This window comes from Tasmannia lanceolata, unplaced genomic scaffold (assembly GCF_043159265.1).
Source record: "Tasmannia lanceolata isolate RefF3 unplaced genomic scaffold, GAP_Taslan_0.1 ptg000004l, whole genome shotgun sequence".
Taxonomy (NCBI): Eukaryota; Viridiplantae; Streptophyta; class Magnoliopsida; order Canellales; family Winteraceae; genus Tasmannia; species Tasmannia lanceolata.
The window spans coordinates 1,235,542-1,250,237 of NW_027518681.1; the positions used below are offsets into that span (position 1 = coordinate 1,235,542).

The following is a 14,696-nucleotide window of genomic DNA, read 5'->3' on the forward strand; positions in this document are numbered from 1 at the left end:
CGAAAAGCAAAATTTAAAATTATATGCGATTTTTATTCCAGTCCGCATAACAATCTTACCGGAAGGGGGATAACCTTCCTTCAGTTCCACCCATAAGGCAAGGACTTTGAACAATGAACCCCTAGCAATTGGAACAGTTTGCACCTGGGAAATATGTTATAAACACAATGGCCAGACAAAAGGGAGAAATCATGAAGGACAGTCGTGGGGGCAACCCAGCCAAGTATAAAAGACAAGAAACATGAGCATCTTGTATCAAAACTTGTTTGTGTTGATCCAACAGAAAAATTATATGGTTGACCGCTGTGCATGCACCTGCAGCCCCAAAGCACAATGGGGACCATATATTTTTGGGTGATCTAAACCATTCATTTAATGGCTAGGTAAGTGCCCCGAAAATCTTCTCCATAGGATGATCTTATTGTTACGGTCCTAAGTGGGGGCCAGCCTAGGTGTGGGACTGGGTGGGACCTAGCCTGGTATGGGACATGTTTAAAGGGCCTTGCCTAACACGTTCCATCACCTATGGAGCTTTTTGGCGTATTGGTAAGGTATCTAACATTTGGTTTTAGAGCAACCACCACGTCCTGTGTTCGAGTCATGGAAGGAGAGACCTATGGAAAAGGCCAATTGGAGGGCTAGGACAATCCTATGGAGAAGATTTTTTGGGCACACCATATCTATGTCAGGCCCATCAAATGAATGGTTCAGATCACAAAAAAGGTGAGCCGCATTGTATTTTGGGGTTGCACGTGTATGCACGGCCGCCCATGGTATAAATTCTCAATCCAACCAATGACAAATCCTGTGCAAGTCTCAATCCTGTGCAAGTCTCAATCCTGTGAAAGCATAGAAGAGAGTGGAAAATAGAAATATTGGCCTTTTTTTAAAAAAAATTTAGTTATTTATAATTGGCAGTGATAACTTCACTCCCTTCTAGGATAAATTCATCCTTTACTTTCCAAAATGGACCGTACAGCCCACACATAAGATGATCCAAACCGCCAATTTGATGGGCCAAAACATCAATAGGTTGTGCTCCAAAACTCATTTCCATAGGATGATTCCAACCGTCCGATCTAAAGAGGGAAACCGTCCGATCTAAAGAGGGACTCACATTATGTAAACTTCTATAGATCGGACGGTTGGGAACATCGTATATAAATGATTTTTGGGCACAACCTATTTACATTGTAGCCTATCAAATGGGTGGTTTCGATCATCCTATGGTATGGGCAGCACAGTCAATTTTGAAAAACACGGGGTGAATTCATCCTAGACGAGGCTGAATTTATCACTGTCCATAAAAAAGAGAGGGTATATATGGTGATTACATCGGTTGGTTATAGATTAGAAGAAAAACAGACCTCTCTGCATTCTCTTCATCTCTCCATCTCAACAGAAGAAAAACAGACCTTTCTGCATTCTCTTCATCTCTCCATCTAAACAAAAGAAAAACAGACCAGACCAAAAAAAAAACCCTAGGCACAGGATCCAGATGCCTGAGCCAGGGTATGCCCCATGTATAAGATCCTTCTCTACCATTTTTCTTCTCATCCTCTTATCCGAAATCATGGCCGTAGATCCATACAATCTCGTCCGTCCATCTGGTCCTTCCATGATTCTCCCTCTCCTCCTTTCTTATGCCAATTCCTCTCGGAATTTCATTCCGGGGAATTACCGTCGTCATCTTGAGCCTCGAATGCCCAATGCACGTATGAGACTCTATGATGATCTCGTCACAAATGGGTATAATTTTTCTGTATTTTTTTGGATTTTATGTTTAGGGTTTTATTTTTCATTGTGATATGATTTGGATCTGATGAATTTAGTGTTTGATTTGTGAAACTGTTTGCAGTTATTATACGACTAGGCTTTGGATTGGAACGCCGCCACAGGAATTCGCGTTGATTGTTGATTCGGGGAGTACTGTTACATACGTTCCTTGTTCTACATGTGAACAGTGTGGCACTCATCAGGTAAATTTTTTTTTTCTTCCCTTTTTTCAGTTCATGTTTTTTGGTAATGGGATTTTTTTTTTTTTCAAATCTGGGTTTTGGTTTGTAAGTATAAACGAAGAAATTGTTTTAACCATAGGAACCTTAGAATTGAAAGACTACAAGTTTAGAATGTTGATCCTTCTAGTATTGGCATGGGGGTAGAAGCAAGGTTTGGAATTTCGGTTTGGGTTTTTAAAATTTCGATGGAAATTTCAGTGTAAATCTTCAAATTTCGGTATAAATTTCGGTTTTGGTTTTGGCCGAAATCCGAAATTTTGGTATTTTGGACGAAATTTAAAACTATGGGTAGAAGAGAGATGGATCCAATAGTATGTGAGCTGTCCTTGCATCCGAATGATTTTGGTGCGATAAGCAAGTAGATGACAAATCTATGTACTCGGCTTTTGGACTAAGTTTTGCATGTCGTGCTCTTTTCCTTTCCACAAGACCAACGAAGATCCAAGAAACGCCCAAAACCTGTTGTGGTACCTTTTGTATCTTGCCCTATCTGAATTTGAGTAGGCGATAAGATCTAATGATTAGGTGGAAAAGTAAAAGAAATCTTTGTTAGATGCCCCTCAGATATAATGAACTATGTGATGGGAAAACGTCAAGTGACTTCGTTGAGGTGCAATAACTTACTGATTGATAACATGTTGCTTTGAGCTTTGTCTGTGTGAGTAACCATAGTTTCTGTTGGTTCACTAAACAATCTTTGATATACTATCGCATCTCATAATGTTTCAAAATTATGTGAGTTGTATTTCATATTATGATCAAGAGGTATACTAGCTTAAGTTATCTAGGTGATCCTGTAAGACCAATTATGAGTATTCTAGTCTTGACTTAGAGCATACCCTCGACCTCGAGTAGCCTTGCATGCTTCAATCTCCAAAAAATGTTTCAACTTCTTGACTCTCCAAAATCTTTAACGGGAAACTATTTTTGGATTTATATTCAAAAGAATTCATGCCCATAATGTCATCATTAGTAATAATTCCCTCACTAATCAAAACATATGAAATGTAGATGGGCCATTTCACTATGTCACTAACGTAGTTGGATCCGGAAGCGTTCTTCGGCAATCTCAGAGATCGGATAGATTTGAAATTCGTTGCTTTTTTTTTTTTTTGACAAAAGATAAATCTTGATCTATGCCACGAGCGAGGGGACACACTAGCTCGATCAAGAGTGGAATCATCAGATGCTTTGATCTACGCCAGAGCGAGAAGACACACGAGCTCGTTCAAATGCATAATTGCCGGACAATTCTTGCATTCAACAAGAAATGATAAGAGTTGAAAGACATGGAAGAAATATTAGCACTCTAATCTTTAGATTCTATAATCCTAAGATAAAAGATGAAGGGTAAAGAGCAGAGCCAAACTCTATGTCAAATTTATCTCCAAAGATAATCTTTCCAAAAATTTCAATTCCAAAACTTATTACAAATGAGAGGGAAGGGCCTTATATAGGCAGCTTCTAATACAATATGGAACTCCCAAACTACACCTAATGACACAAAAAGGCAATTAAGGACAATTACAACAAGTAAAATGACTAGACAAGATATCACATAGACAAACAAAGACACACACACACGCACTAAGAACCACGGAGGAACTGATGTGCTTAAGGGGATGCTCCTGCATCAAACTCCCCTTCTTGAAAAGAACTTGTCCTCAAGCTCGAACCTTCCTCAACATGGAGGAGGGAGCTTACATTGTTGTCCCATATTTTAATCTACCCGTGTACTCAATTTCAACCACTGGTGCTCATGCTCTATGCTAAATTCAGTCACGTCTAAGAAAAATTTCTAGTAGTTCTTGGGCTGCCCATCAACAACTCTGAAAAACAGTTCTTGGGTTGCCCATCCACAAGTCCGAATTTTTTTAGAAAACGGCTGAATTTTTGTGATCTTCTCGGCCTGGAATTTTGAAAAGGATACCAAATTTGCACCTTGTCATATAGATTCTGCACCCAAGGTTTTAAATGTCAGTTTCGGCCACCACCGTGGAAATTTCGGCCGAAATCATGTAAAATTTTGACAAAAAAATTCGCTTTTTAAAATTTTTTCACCGAAATGTATAAAATTTCGGTAATTTCGGTGGAAATTTCGGTAGCTTCGGTGGTAATCTTTAAATTTCAGTGGAAATTTTGTAAAAAGGTGAAAGACGAAATGGGGAAATCACGTAAAATTCCGATTCAATGTAATTTCGGTTTCGGAAATATTTCGTCCGAAAAATATTTCGTCCGAAATTTGTTCATGTTTCTGCATCTGTGTCTGTTGCTGAAAACTTTTTGGACTTCCATGCGTTTGAGATAGCAAACCACCAAAGTTGAGAACAATGTTGCAAGTGGCCCAATTGTAAGCAAGGTTTCAAATTTCGGTTTCGGAATGACGAAATGGGGAAATCATGTAAAATTCCGATTCAATGTACTTTCGGTTTCGGAAATGTCGTCCGAAATTTGTTCATGTTTCTGCACCTGTGTCTGCTGCTGAAAACTTTTTGGACTTCCATGCGTTTGAGATAGCAAACCACCAAAGTTGAGAACAATGTTGCAAGTGGCCTAATTTTAAGTAAGGTTTCAAATTTCGGTTTCGGAATGATGAAATGGGGAAATCATGTAAAATTCCGATTCAATGTACTTTCAGTTTTGGAAATATGTCATCTGAAATTTGTTCATGTTTCTGCACCTGTGTCTGTTGCTGAAAGCTTTTTGGACTTCCATGCGTTTTAGATAGCAAACCACCAATGTTGCAAGTGGCCCAATTGTAAGCCAGGTTTCAAATTTCGGTTTCGGAATGACGAAATGGGGAAATCATGTAAAATTCCGATTCAATGTACTTTCGGTTTCGGAAATATTTCGTCTGAAATTTGTTCATGTTTCAGCACCTGTGTCTGTTGTTGAAAACTTTTTGGACTTCCATGCGTTTGAGATAGCAAACCACCAAAGTTGAGAACAATGCTGCAAGTGGCCTAATTGTAAGCAAGGTTTCAAATTTTGGTCGAAATGGGGAAATCATGTAAAATTCCTATTCAATGTACTTTCGGTTTCAGAAATATTTCGTCCGAAATTTGTTCATGTTTCTGCACCTGTGTCTGTTGCTGAAAACTTTTTGGACTTCCATGCGTTTGAGATAGCAAACCACCAAAGTTGAGAACAATGTTGCAAGTGGCCCAATTGTAAGCAAGGTTTCAAATTTCGGTTTCAGAATGTGTTTCGGTCCTCACCGAAACCGAAATTTCGGCCAAATTTTGGTCGAAATGGGGCGAAATAAAAAAAGTAATATTTTAGGGAAATGATAAATGCTCCCCTTTTCATCATATTGGACACCCAACTGCAGTGTACGTGGCAATCAAATCCGTTGAATCCTTCTGACGTGAAGTACACCAGCCCCTCTGGAGTCATTGGCACACTGCTGCTGGGTGTCCCAAGTGATGAAAAGGGGCGCATTTATCATTTCCCATATTTTATCCTGTACAGATTTCGGGAAAATATGTGGCCGTAGTTGCAGTTGTTTGATCATGGTGACTAGCTCTTCGTGTTTCTGAGTTTGGGTTAAGCGTAATTCGTTTAGCTGTTGTTGCTGATGCTTGAGTTGGTCAACAATCTTCGATTGTGCTCTGGTATTCTCCTCCATGGCTACGAATGTGACTCAATGAAAGCGCCAATGATACAGTTCTTGAAGTTTCAGATCTGCTCAAATGGAAATTTAGAAAGAAATAGAGAACGAAACAGAGGGAAAAGAAGATGAGGGAGAGAAGAAGAAGAAGAAACAGAGGTAGAAGAAGAAGAGAGTGACGAAGGAATATTTCTTTTCTTATCCCCCTTTTCTGATTTCGTGATCTCTTTATAAGAGAACATCGCTATCAGTTGGTTACATCTGACTCTGACATATCAGTTTGTAACTAATTATATTCCTTTTCTAATTACAAGTAGAAACTTCTTAATGAAAGAAATTAACCACTAATCTAAGTACCCCTTTATACCCGGTCTAATACTCCACATAATCTTCCATCCAATGAGGTTTGTTCTTGGTTCTTACTGCCCTGTTATTCATTCCATCAGAATTGTACGGCTCCCTTGTCAATGGTTGATCTGTATTTGTATCAAGTACAGTTTGGCTGGCCCATTCAACAGCTCGATGTTCAAGGCATTCTTACATGGCCTTCTTTGCGAAGAAGTCTACATGGTACAGCCACAGGGCTTTGTGGATCCCCAGTACCCTAATCATGTGTGTCGTTTACACAAGTCCCTTTATGGACTTAAACACGCTCCTAAGGCATGGTTCGAAAGGTTCTCAACCTTCCTCCTTGGACTGGGTTTGTCCCCATCCCATGTGATACTACACTTTTTGTCCGACATGTTGATGTTTCTCTCAATATCATACTTGTCTATGTTGACAATATTATCGTTACCGGTAGCATCACCACTTACAGTATTGCCATTATATATTTGACCACTTGATTATGCATCTGTCCTTTGTCAAATTCTCCAAGCTTCAAGACCCTATTTGGTTCAGTTATCCTTAACCCTAACTACTATAGGGATTGGGAATTGCATTTGTGTGACCAAAATCTGCTTGAGCAAATAGTTACTGTGCACTTGGGCTATTGAATATTGAAGGCACAGCTAGCTTGTTCATCAATTATTTGAAGGGCATTGAAATTTACTTTCTGATATTAGCTTTCGTGTTTTATTAGAATCAAAGGTTGGAGATCACTTCCGTGAAGTTAACAGTATCTGGATAGGAAAGTTCAGTTTCTGACACATTGGTTCCCATGTGAATCAGCTATGACCTGTTTCTGAGCTTGTAACAGTGGCTGTCGTTGTTGCTCTTCAACTACTTGATCAGTTCTGGGTATCACCTGAGCTACAAGGTGTTTTACTAAAGTCTGGAACACATGCTGCTTTGACCCAAGTCATTCAGCCTAGTTTCCTCAGTTTCTATACACATGGCACAATTGTCACACGAAAACTGATGCATTTTATTGATGTCTACCATTCAAGTGGTATTTGCAACTCTTGAATGTGAAAACAAAATTGACCGTATGTAATAATGCAAATCATGTGCTTACTCTAATGCCTTCAAGATGGCATTGGAATTCATTCCCTAAGTGTCTGTTCTAATATTCTTATAATTTGCAAGATTCAACTTCTTAAGGATGTGGTTCTGTTGAGATCAATTAGCTTCTGGCACGTGGCCCTCACAAGGACCGTTGGAAGGCCAACACCTGTCTCCCCTAGGTGTGGCACCTGGACCAATCAGGGACCTCCACCTGCCCTCCTTAGGCATGAGACCTGGTCCATACAGAGGCCACCACCTGGCTCAAAACTACCACCTGTCCTAGACAGGTGGCTCAGAATCACTATAAATAGCCTTCACTTGTGCTAAGGTGAGGGTCCTAAAAAATCTGAGAACCAAAACTCTAAGCTTTTTGCTCTGACATTGCTCTACACTCCTGCTCATACTGACTTGAGTGTCGAAGCGCCCGTCCGGAGTATCACTCCGGGTTGGTCCTCTGACCCTTTTCTTTCTTGTCTGTACTCTGTGCAGCACAGGACTCAACCAGCCATTCAGCCGTGGCTCGTTAGCCCGGACCACCCAGCCCTACCATAACCTGTTACCGATTTTAGGCCTAACAGATTTAATTTTTAAGTGGAAGTTGGAACCTAGGCTTCTTCTTGCCACCGAGGTTATAGTTTTCATCAGTCAAGAGAGTGGTAAACATCAGACTTATTTTAGATAGGTGTTCTTACTATTTGAGCACTTGATTGGGCTTTACATTAGCTTCTCTTTGAGAAGTTTTGGACCACAAAAGAAGGGAACCATGAGAATTAGCCCAGAAATAGCCAAACCATGCTACTTGCTGTGCACTTGCCTCATTGATAACGGTGGTGGAAACCAATCCATTAGCCTTAAAACATAGTCCATGGAATCTGTGTACCTGCACTTATTTGGTCAGGAATTGGACTATGTTCATGTAAAGTTGAGCATCTTGGATGATTGTCAAGTTTTGAACAAGAATTAAGCCCAATTGAAGCTTGTTTCATGGGTGAGCTTCTGGAGGGACTTTTGGAAAAGAATGGTGCATTGCAGGAGACTTATAACATGAATAGTAACACAAAGGAATGCAGGCTTCAACATGCTGCAGAAAGAACTTTGTCTGCCTTGGGTGATAGAGCCCTTGACAACGAAGATCCCCTTGAACCTTTGGATTCTGGAATGACAAGTGAGTATGAGGGAAATGATCAAAATCAACTAAGCTTTGCAACTCCTAAAACCAATGGAAAGACCATGGCTTATTGGTTCCAGGATGTATGATGAGTGGCCTCTCTTTCCACTCAGTAAACACATAGGAATTTATTATGGGAGGTAGCAGCAAATCATATAAAATGAGAAGGATAGGCATATGGGGTTCTTGAAGCAGTTACAGACAGTAATGCGAAGAATTTCAGCTGCCAAATTGCTTCGGGTCATTTCATCTTTCCTTTCCTACATGTTCCTGCAAACACAACTGTATCCAAAGTGGTAACAGACCCCAATTTCGAATGCTTTCAGGCCCTTATCATGTTCTTGGTGGTGTTACTACTTACTAGCAAAGGTTTTAAATTTCGACCGAAATTTCGGGTTTCGGTCAACCCCGAAATCAAAATCTGTGATACCCGAAACGTTACATTATTCGATTTCCAGAAATTTCGGTCCAAAATTTAAGGAATTTCGCCAAAATATCCAGATTTTATTCATTCTTTAATACGATGAGAAGTATACTCCTGGGCATGACTGTCACAAACACCTCTATCATTTGGCTGCCATTGATGATGACATCGACATCTTGGATGCAATTAATATTGAAGATCCTATCGAGGACAAGATGGAGGACATTTCAGGTGAGAAATCGGCAAAACTTAGCTTTAATGCTCTCGTTGGACAACAACACCCAAGCACAATACATATTACAGGGGTAAGCACTAACCATTCACTTCAATCGATGGCGGAATTAGGCCCACTTGTCACGAACTATAAGATCACTATAATGGAATTCCAATGGCTCGGTAAACAAGTCAAATTGGTGGGTGAACCAGAACTTAACCCCCAACCTCCTAAGACTACCCATTCGAAAGGTTTAACAAAAACCAACTCAATAGCTCCCTGTTTCCAACTGCTTTACTTCGAGGACACCAATGTTACTCCTCCCACTCAAGACCTTCAAGCCCTTGAATTACCACCCAACATAACCTCTGCAATTGTTGACCTGTCACATCAATTTATGGGGATTTTCCAAACACATAATCTTCGTAGTTCGGCAAGTTTCTTTTGGTTGACATTACGAGCAGCTGTCAAGCAATTCATAAAACAATGTCTTATCTGCCAACAAACCAAGTATTCCACCTCTCCACCGATGGGATTGCTTCAACCATTACCAATTACACAGCAAATTTGGGAAGATGTTGCCATGGATTTCATTACAGGTTTGCCTATATCCAATGGTTTCACTGCTATCTTGGTAGTCATTGATCGCCTCCCCAAATATGCCCACTTTGGTGCATTACTGCCACACTTTACAGCCATCAAGGTTGCTCGATTGTTTACTGATATCATCGTCAAACTCCACGGTATACCAAACTCGATTGTGTCCAACAGGGACCCAATTTTCACTAGCAAGTTTTGGTCAGAAGTATGGAAACTGAGTGGCACTACTCTGCTAATGTCTTCAGCTTACCATCCCCAAACGAATGGTCAATCCAAGGGGTTGAACCGATGTCTTGAGCAGTATCTACGAGCTTTCTCTCAAGAATATCCTAAACATTGCCAGGTAGATTTGCTTTGGGGAGAATACTTGTACAACACCTTCTTTCACACTGCCATCAAGATGACACCAAACGAAGCGGTATATGGCCGATGTCCACCAAACATACCATCGTATATCATAGGGTCATCACCAATTGAAGCTGCTGATGAGGAACTGACACGACGAGATGCTATATTACGCAAACTCAAAACTAATCTGTTTCAGGCACAAGCACGGATGAAGTCTTTCGCAGATCAAAAACGCCTTGATAAACAGTTGGAAGTAGGCAGTTGGGTCCTTTTACAACTTCAACCTTACAGACAACAATCTCTCGCCCACAGGACATCACCGAAGATTAATAAAAGGTTCTATGGACCTTATGAAATCGAGTCCAAGGCTATTGTGGACACTAGAGTGGTCTTGAGCGACAACAAACCAATTCAACAAGTGTCGGGTCAATGGAGTGGATTCCTCTCAGAAGACACTTCATGGGAAGATATTCATGTCTTGCAAAAGGACTACCCCAATTTAAACCTTGAGGACAAGGTTATTTCTCAAGGGGTCGGCAATGATACAAATACAGATCAACCATTGACAAGAGAGCCGTACAATTCTGATGGAATGAATAACAGGGCAGTAAGAACCAAGAACAAACCTCATTGGATGGAAGATTATGTGGAGTATTAGACCGGGTATAAAGGGGTACTTAGATTAGTGGTTAATTTCTTTCATTAAGAAGTTTCTACTTGTAATTAGAAAAGGAATATAATTAGTTACAAACTGATATGTCAGAGTCAGATGTAACCAACTGATAGCGATGTTCTCTTATAAAGAGATCACGAAATCAGAAAAGGGGGATAAGAAAAGAAATATTCCTTCGTCACTCTCTTCTTCTTCTTCTACCTCTGTTTCTTCTTCTTCTTCTCTCCCTCATCTTCTTTTCCCTCTGTTTCGTTCTCTATTTCTTTCTAAATTTCCATTTGAGCAGATCTGAAACTTCCAGAACTGTATCAGTACTTCTAGTGCCAAGATAACATGAATCATATTAGGTTTTGTTTGCAACAGGGCTACCACTGTTTTTTTACCCCAAAATATATCTAGGAACCCGGGGAACCTTGGATTTTATTGATGAAAGAAAAATACAAGAGAGGGACATTCGGCCTTACCACAAAGCCTAAGATAAGCACACCTTACTCACAACGGATGTTGGAATACCCAAAGCATCACATCTAATAGAACCCCAAGCATTAATAGGAAGATCCTTCCACAGGCTAAAAGCTGTGTTACCTTTTCTCTTGCAATCATAATTAGCCAAGAAGTCAGCAACTTGATTTACTTGTTCTCCAAGTACTGATTGCTCTTTTGTTTCTTCCGTACTTATTAAAATGCTCATTTTTGTTGAGAGAGAGAGAGAGAGAGAGAGAGAGAGAGAGAGAGAGAGAGAGAGAGAGAGAGAGAGAGAGAGAGAGAGAGAGAGATGGGGATGGGGGGTTTGTTGCTATTGTTCTTTATTTGACTAGATGAGGATTGATTGAAAGGAGACCCGATGATATTGTTGTTGATTTGACTAAATATGTTGTACTCTACTACCTTAGCTATTTATTATCCAGGCCGTACTGTGCTTGTAGATAAGTCTTGCTTATTTCTTCTCACTCTTGAATGCTCATTTTGGTTATCCAGGATCCGAGGTTCCAGCCTGATTTGTCAAGCACTTACCAACCGGTAAAATGCACTACGAATTGTACTTGTGACAAGGGCAATGTGCAGTGTGTTTACGAGACGCAGTATGCGGAATTGAGCTCTAGCAGCGGGGTGCTTGGTAATGATATCGTATCTTTCGGCAAGGAAAGCGCACTTGAACCCCAGCGTGCTGTTTTTGGTTGTGAAAATACTGAAACCGGCGATCTTTTTAGTCAACATGCAGATGGCATTATGGGTCTCGGCCGTGGCCAGCTCAGTATAATGGATCAACTCGTTGAAAAGGGTGTCATATCTGACTCATTTTCTTTATGCTATGGTGGGATGGATGTTGGCGGGGGAGCAATGGTTCTTGGTGGTATTTCTCCTCCCCATGAAATGGTCTTTTCCCCTTCCGACTCGCAGGTATGATTCGTTGATTTTTTTGGTAAGAGGTCATAATTATGACTTCCGTAAACATTTGATACATCTGACACATTTACTCTAGTCTCGGGATGGCAACAGTCCATATTACAATATTGAGCTGAAGGAAATACTTGTGGACAAGAAGCCATTGCAGTTGAACCCTAGGATCTTTAATAGCAAGCATGGAACTGTCCTGGATAGTGGCACTACCTACGCCTACCTGCCAGAAGCTGCATTTGTAGCATTTAAGGATGCTGTAAGTTTCCTTTGCTTTGAAGTTAGTTGAAGGCAAGTTCACATTTCACAATGGCTACTGTAATTCTGTTGTTTGCTCCCCACATTATTAGATAAGAAATGCGTGCGTGCGTGTGTGTGTTGTTGGATAAGAAATGGATAGAATCACCCTAATCAAATCTGTGCTAGTCAATCTTCCAACTTACCACATATTGGTTTTCAAATGTCCATTGAGCGTCATCAAGAGAATTCAGGAGATTTGGAGGAGATTTACCTTGGGTAGATCGGATGAGAAGTGTTTGTAAGCCCATAAAAGCAAGAGGGCTAGGCATCAGGAAATTGAAAGGAGTTAATAATGCACTCTTAGGGAAGTGGCTATGGAGAAATGGAGAGGAGTGATCCCAGTTATGGGCGAGAGTTATAGAAAGCAAATATGGTGCTACCGCAGGCCAGTGGATATCTGATGATATTGTTTCAAATGATGCGTGCTGCTCAATTCTGTGGTGTTATTTGCCATTAAAAAAAATATGTGGTGTTATTTATCGTCTGAAGAGTCAAACTAATCTTATATTTTTCTGTCAAATATGTATTCAACTAGCTTATGTCTGTTACGGCTGACCATCCTAAAATGGTCTATTTGTTGAATGCTCAGGTTGTGAAGAAACTACATCCACTTAAACAGATCCGTGGTCCGGACCCAAATTATAATGATATCTGTTTTTCTGGTGCTGGAAGGTTATGCCTTTATTTCAAAATAAAAGCTCAAACCTCGGCAATACCTTTGCCTGAGTCTTCATTTCTTTCTATTTTAATTATTAATTCTATTTGAAATGCATCCAGTGATGTCTCCCAACTCTCAAAGGCTTTTCCGGAGGTTGATATGGTTTTTGGCAATGGACAAAAGTTGTCACTGGCTCCAGAGAACTACTTATTCCGAGTAAGGGTCCTAATAATTATTCGCACCACTTTCTGTAGTAAAAACGAGAGATCCTTTGGTTGCCGATGAAATCGGTTTTAGAAGCCTTCAAGTTGTTTTATTACATGTGTTGGTTTTCTTGGCAATGTTCACTCTATATGCTTCCCTCTGATGTTTTTAATCTTATTTTGTCTGTCTATGAAGCATTCAAAGGTTCATGGTGCTTACTGCCTGGGAATTTTTCAGAATGGAAATGATCCAAATACTCTCTTAGGAGGTATGTTTAATGCTGACCTGTTGGTGGAAGACATGGATACAAGTTGTCAGACACTGCCTCTGAGAAATCTGTTAACTGATACATATATACAAGGATATACTATATGTAACTTACCTAAATAAGAGTACATTACACAAAATTATTGTACGTATATAATTAAAACAACTAGAAAAAAGGTTTGAATCTGAAATTTTATATCTAACATGGTAAATTTTTATGGGGAGGCCGTGTTACATAGCTTTAAAAAATGCGGTTTATTTAACAATAACATTGGGAAATACATGCCAATATGTGTTGCATTATTTCCTCTAGCCTTCACTATACGAGTATACCGGCTTTGTTGCAAGTTCTCAATATACGATAATTGTCTTTCTATTTCCGTACATGTTTAACTGCCAATCTTGCTATGTTAGTTACTGAAACAATGTTTATATTATCGATCATTTCTAACTGTTGTACAGGAATCATTGTCCGAAATACTCTTGTAACTTATGATCGTGAGAATCAAAAGATTGGATTCTGGAAAACTAACTGTTCTGAACTATGGGAGAGGCTGCATTTCCCTGGAGTTCCTTCGTCGGCACCTTCACCTTGGCCGACACCATCAGCTTCACATAGCAGTAATTCAAGTATAGAAGTGGCGCCTACCCCTTCTCCTAGTGGACTGCCAGACAACACAATTCCAGGTCTAGCTAGCTGCATGCTTGCAAATCATCCTTGTTATATATTGACAAATATTGTTCTTGGGATCTTCTGGCTTGGGTATATATCATGATAATTTTAAAGTTAGGTTTTTTCTTGCTATGAAGATATTTCAGAAAATGAAAATAATTGTAGAAATTTAAAATTAAATGGTATATATAGTTATATCTAAGAAATGGTAACTATTGCTATATTGCCGCGCAAATAAGAAATATAGGGATTCTTGTGATAAATTGGGTTTATCGGGGGTAATGTTGTGTCAAATAATTATCGCTTTAAAATGAAATTATTGCTTATAATTGTCACATAGCATTATGCTACCAAAATATTTTTGTCCACTTTTGACAATTTCTCTATCCCTACAAATTTCCTTGTTCCAGGAGTCGGGAAAAGTTTTCCTTGTTTATACTAATCAAATTGTATTTCTATTCTTTGCTCGTCACATTGTTTATCTGGGTAATGTTGTGTCAAATAATTATCACTTTAAAATGACCTTATTGCTTATAGTCTTTGATTTGGCCGACACTTTGAATTTACTTATGACACACGTGTCCTACCGTGTCCGACACGACACCGTGCCCCCCGTGTCGACACTCCTTTGGACACTTTTAAATGTATTGCTATAAGTGTTATACTTAATGTGGGTGTGTGGACACGTTCTTTGT

The 14,696-nt window shown here is 39.7% G+C and overlaps 1 protein-coding gene across 1 annotated transcript; it reads left to right on the forward strand.

The window, feature by feature from the left end:
• The first annotated feature begins 1,342 nt into the window (after positions 1 to 1,342).
• Positions 1,343 to 14,222, forward strand: LOC143876004 (aspartic proteinase 36-like). Its single transcript, XM_077377603.1, has 8 exons — positions 1,343 to 1,749; positions 1,859 to 1,979; positions 11,480 to 11,902; positions 11,985 to 12,158; positions 12,789 to 12,871; positions 12,977 to 13,073; positions 13,257 to 13,329; positions 13,791 to 14,222. The coding sequence occupies exons 1-8, from the start codon at positions 1,499 to 1,501 to the stop codon at positions 14,102 to 14,104; spliced, it is 1,536 nt and encodes a 511-aa protein (XP_077233718.1). The 5' UTR covers positions 1,343 to 1,498; the 3' UTR covers positions 14,105 to 14,222.
• The last annotated feature ends 474 nt before the right edge of the window (positions 14,223 to 14,696 follow it).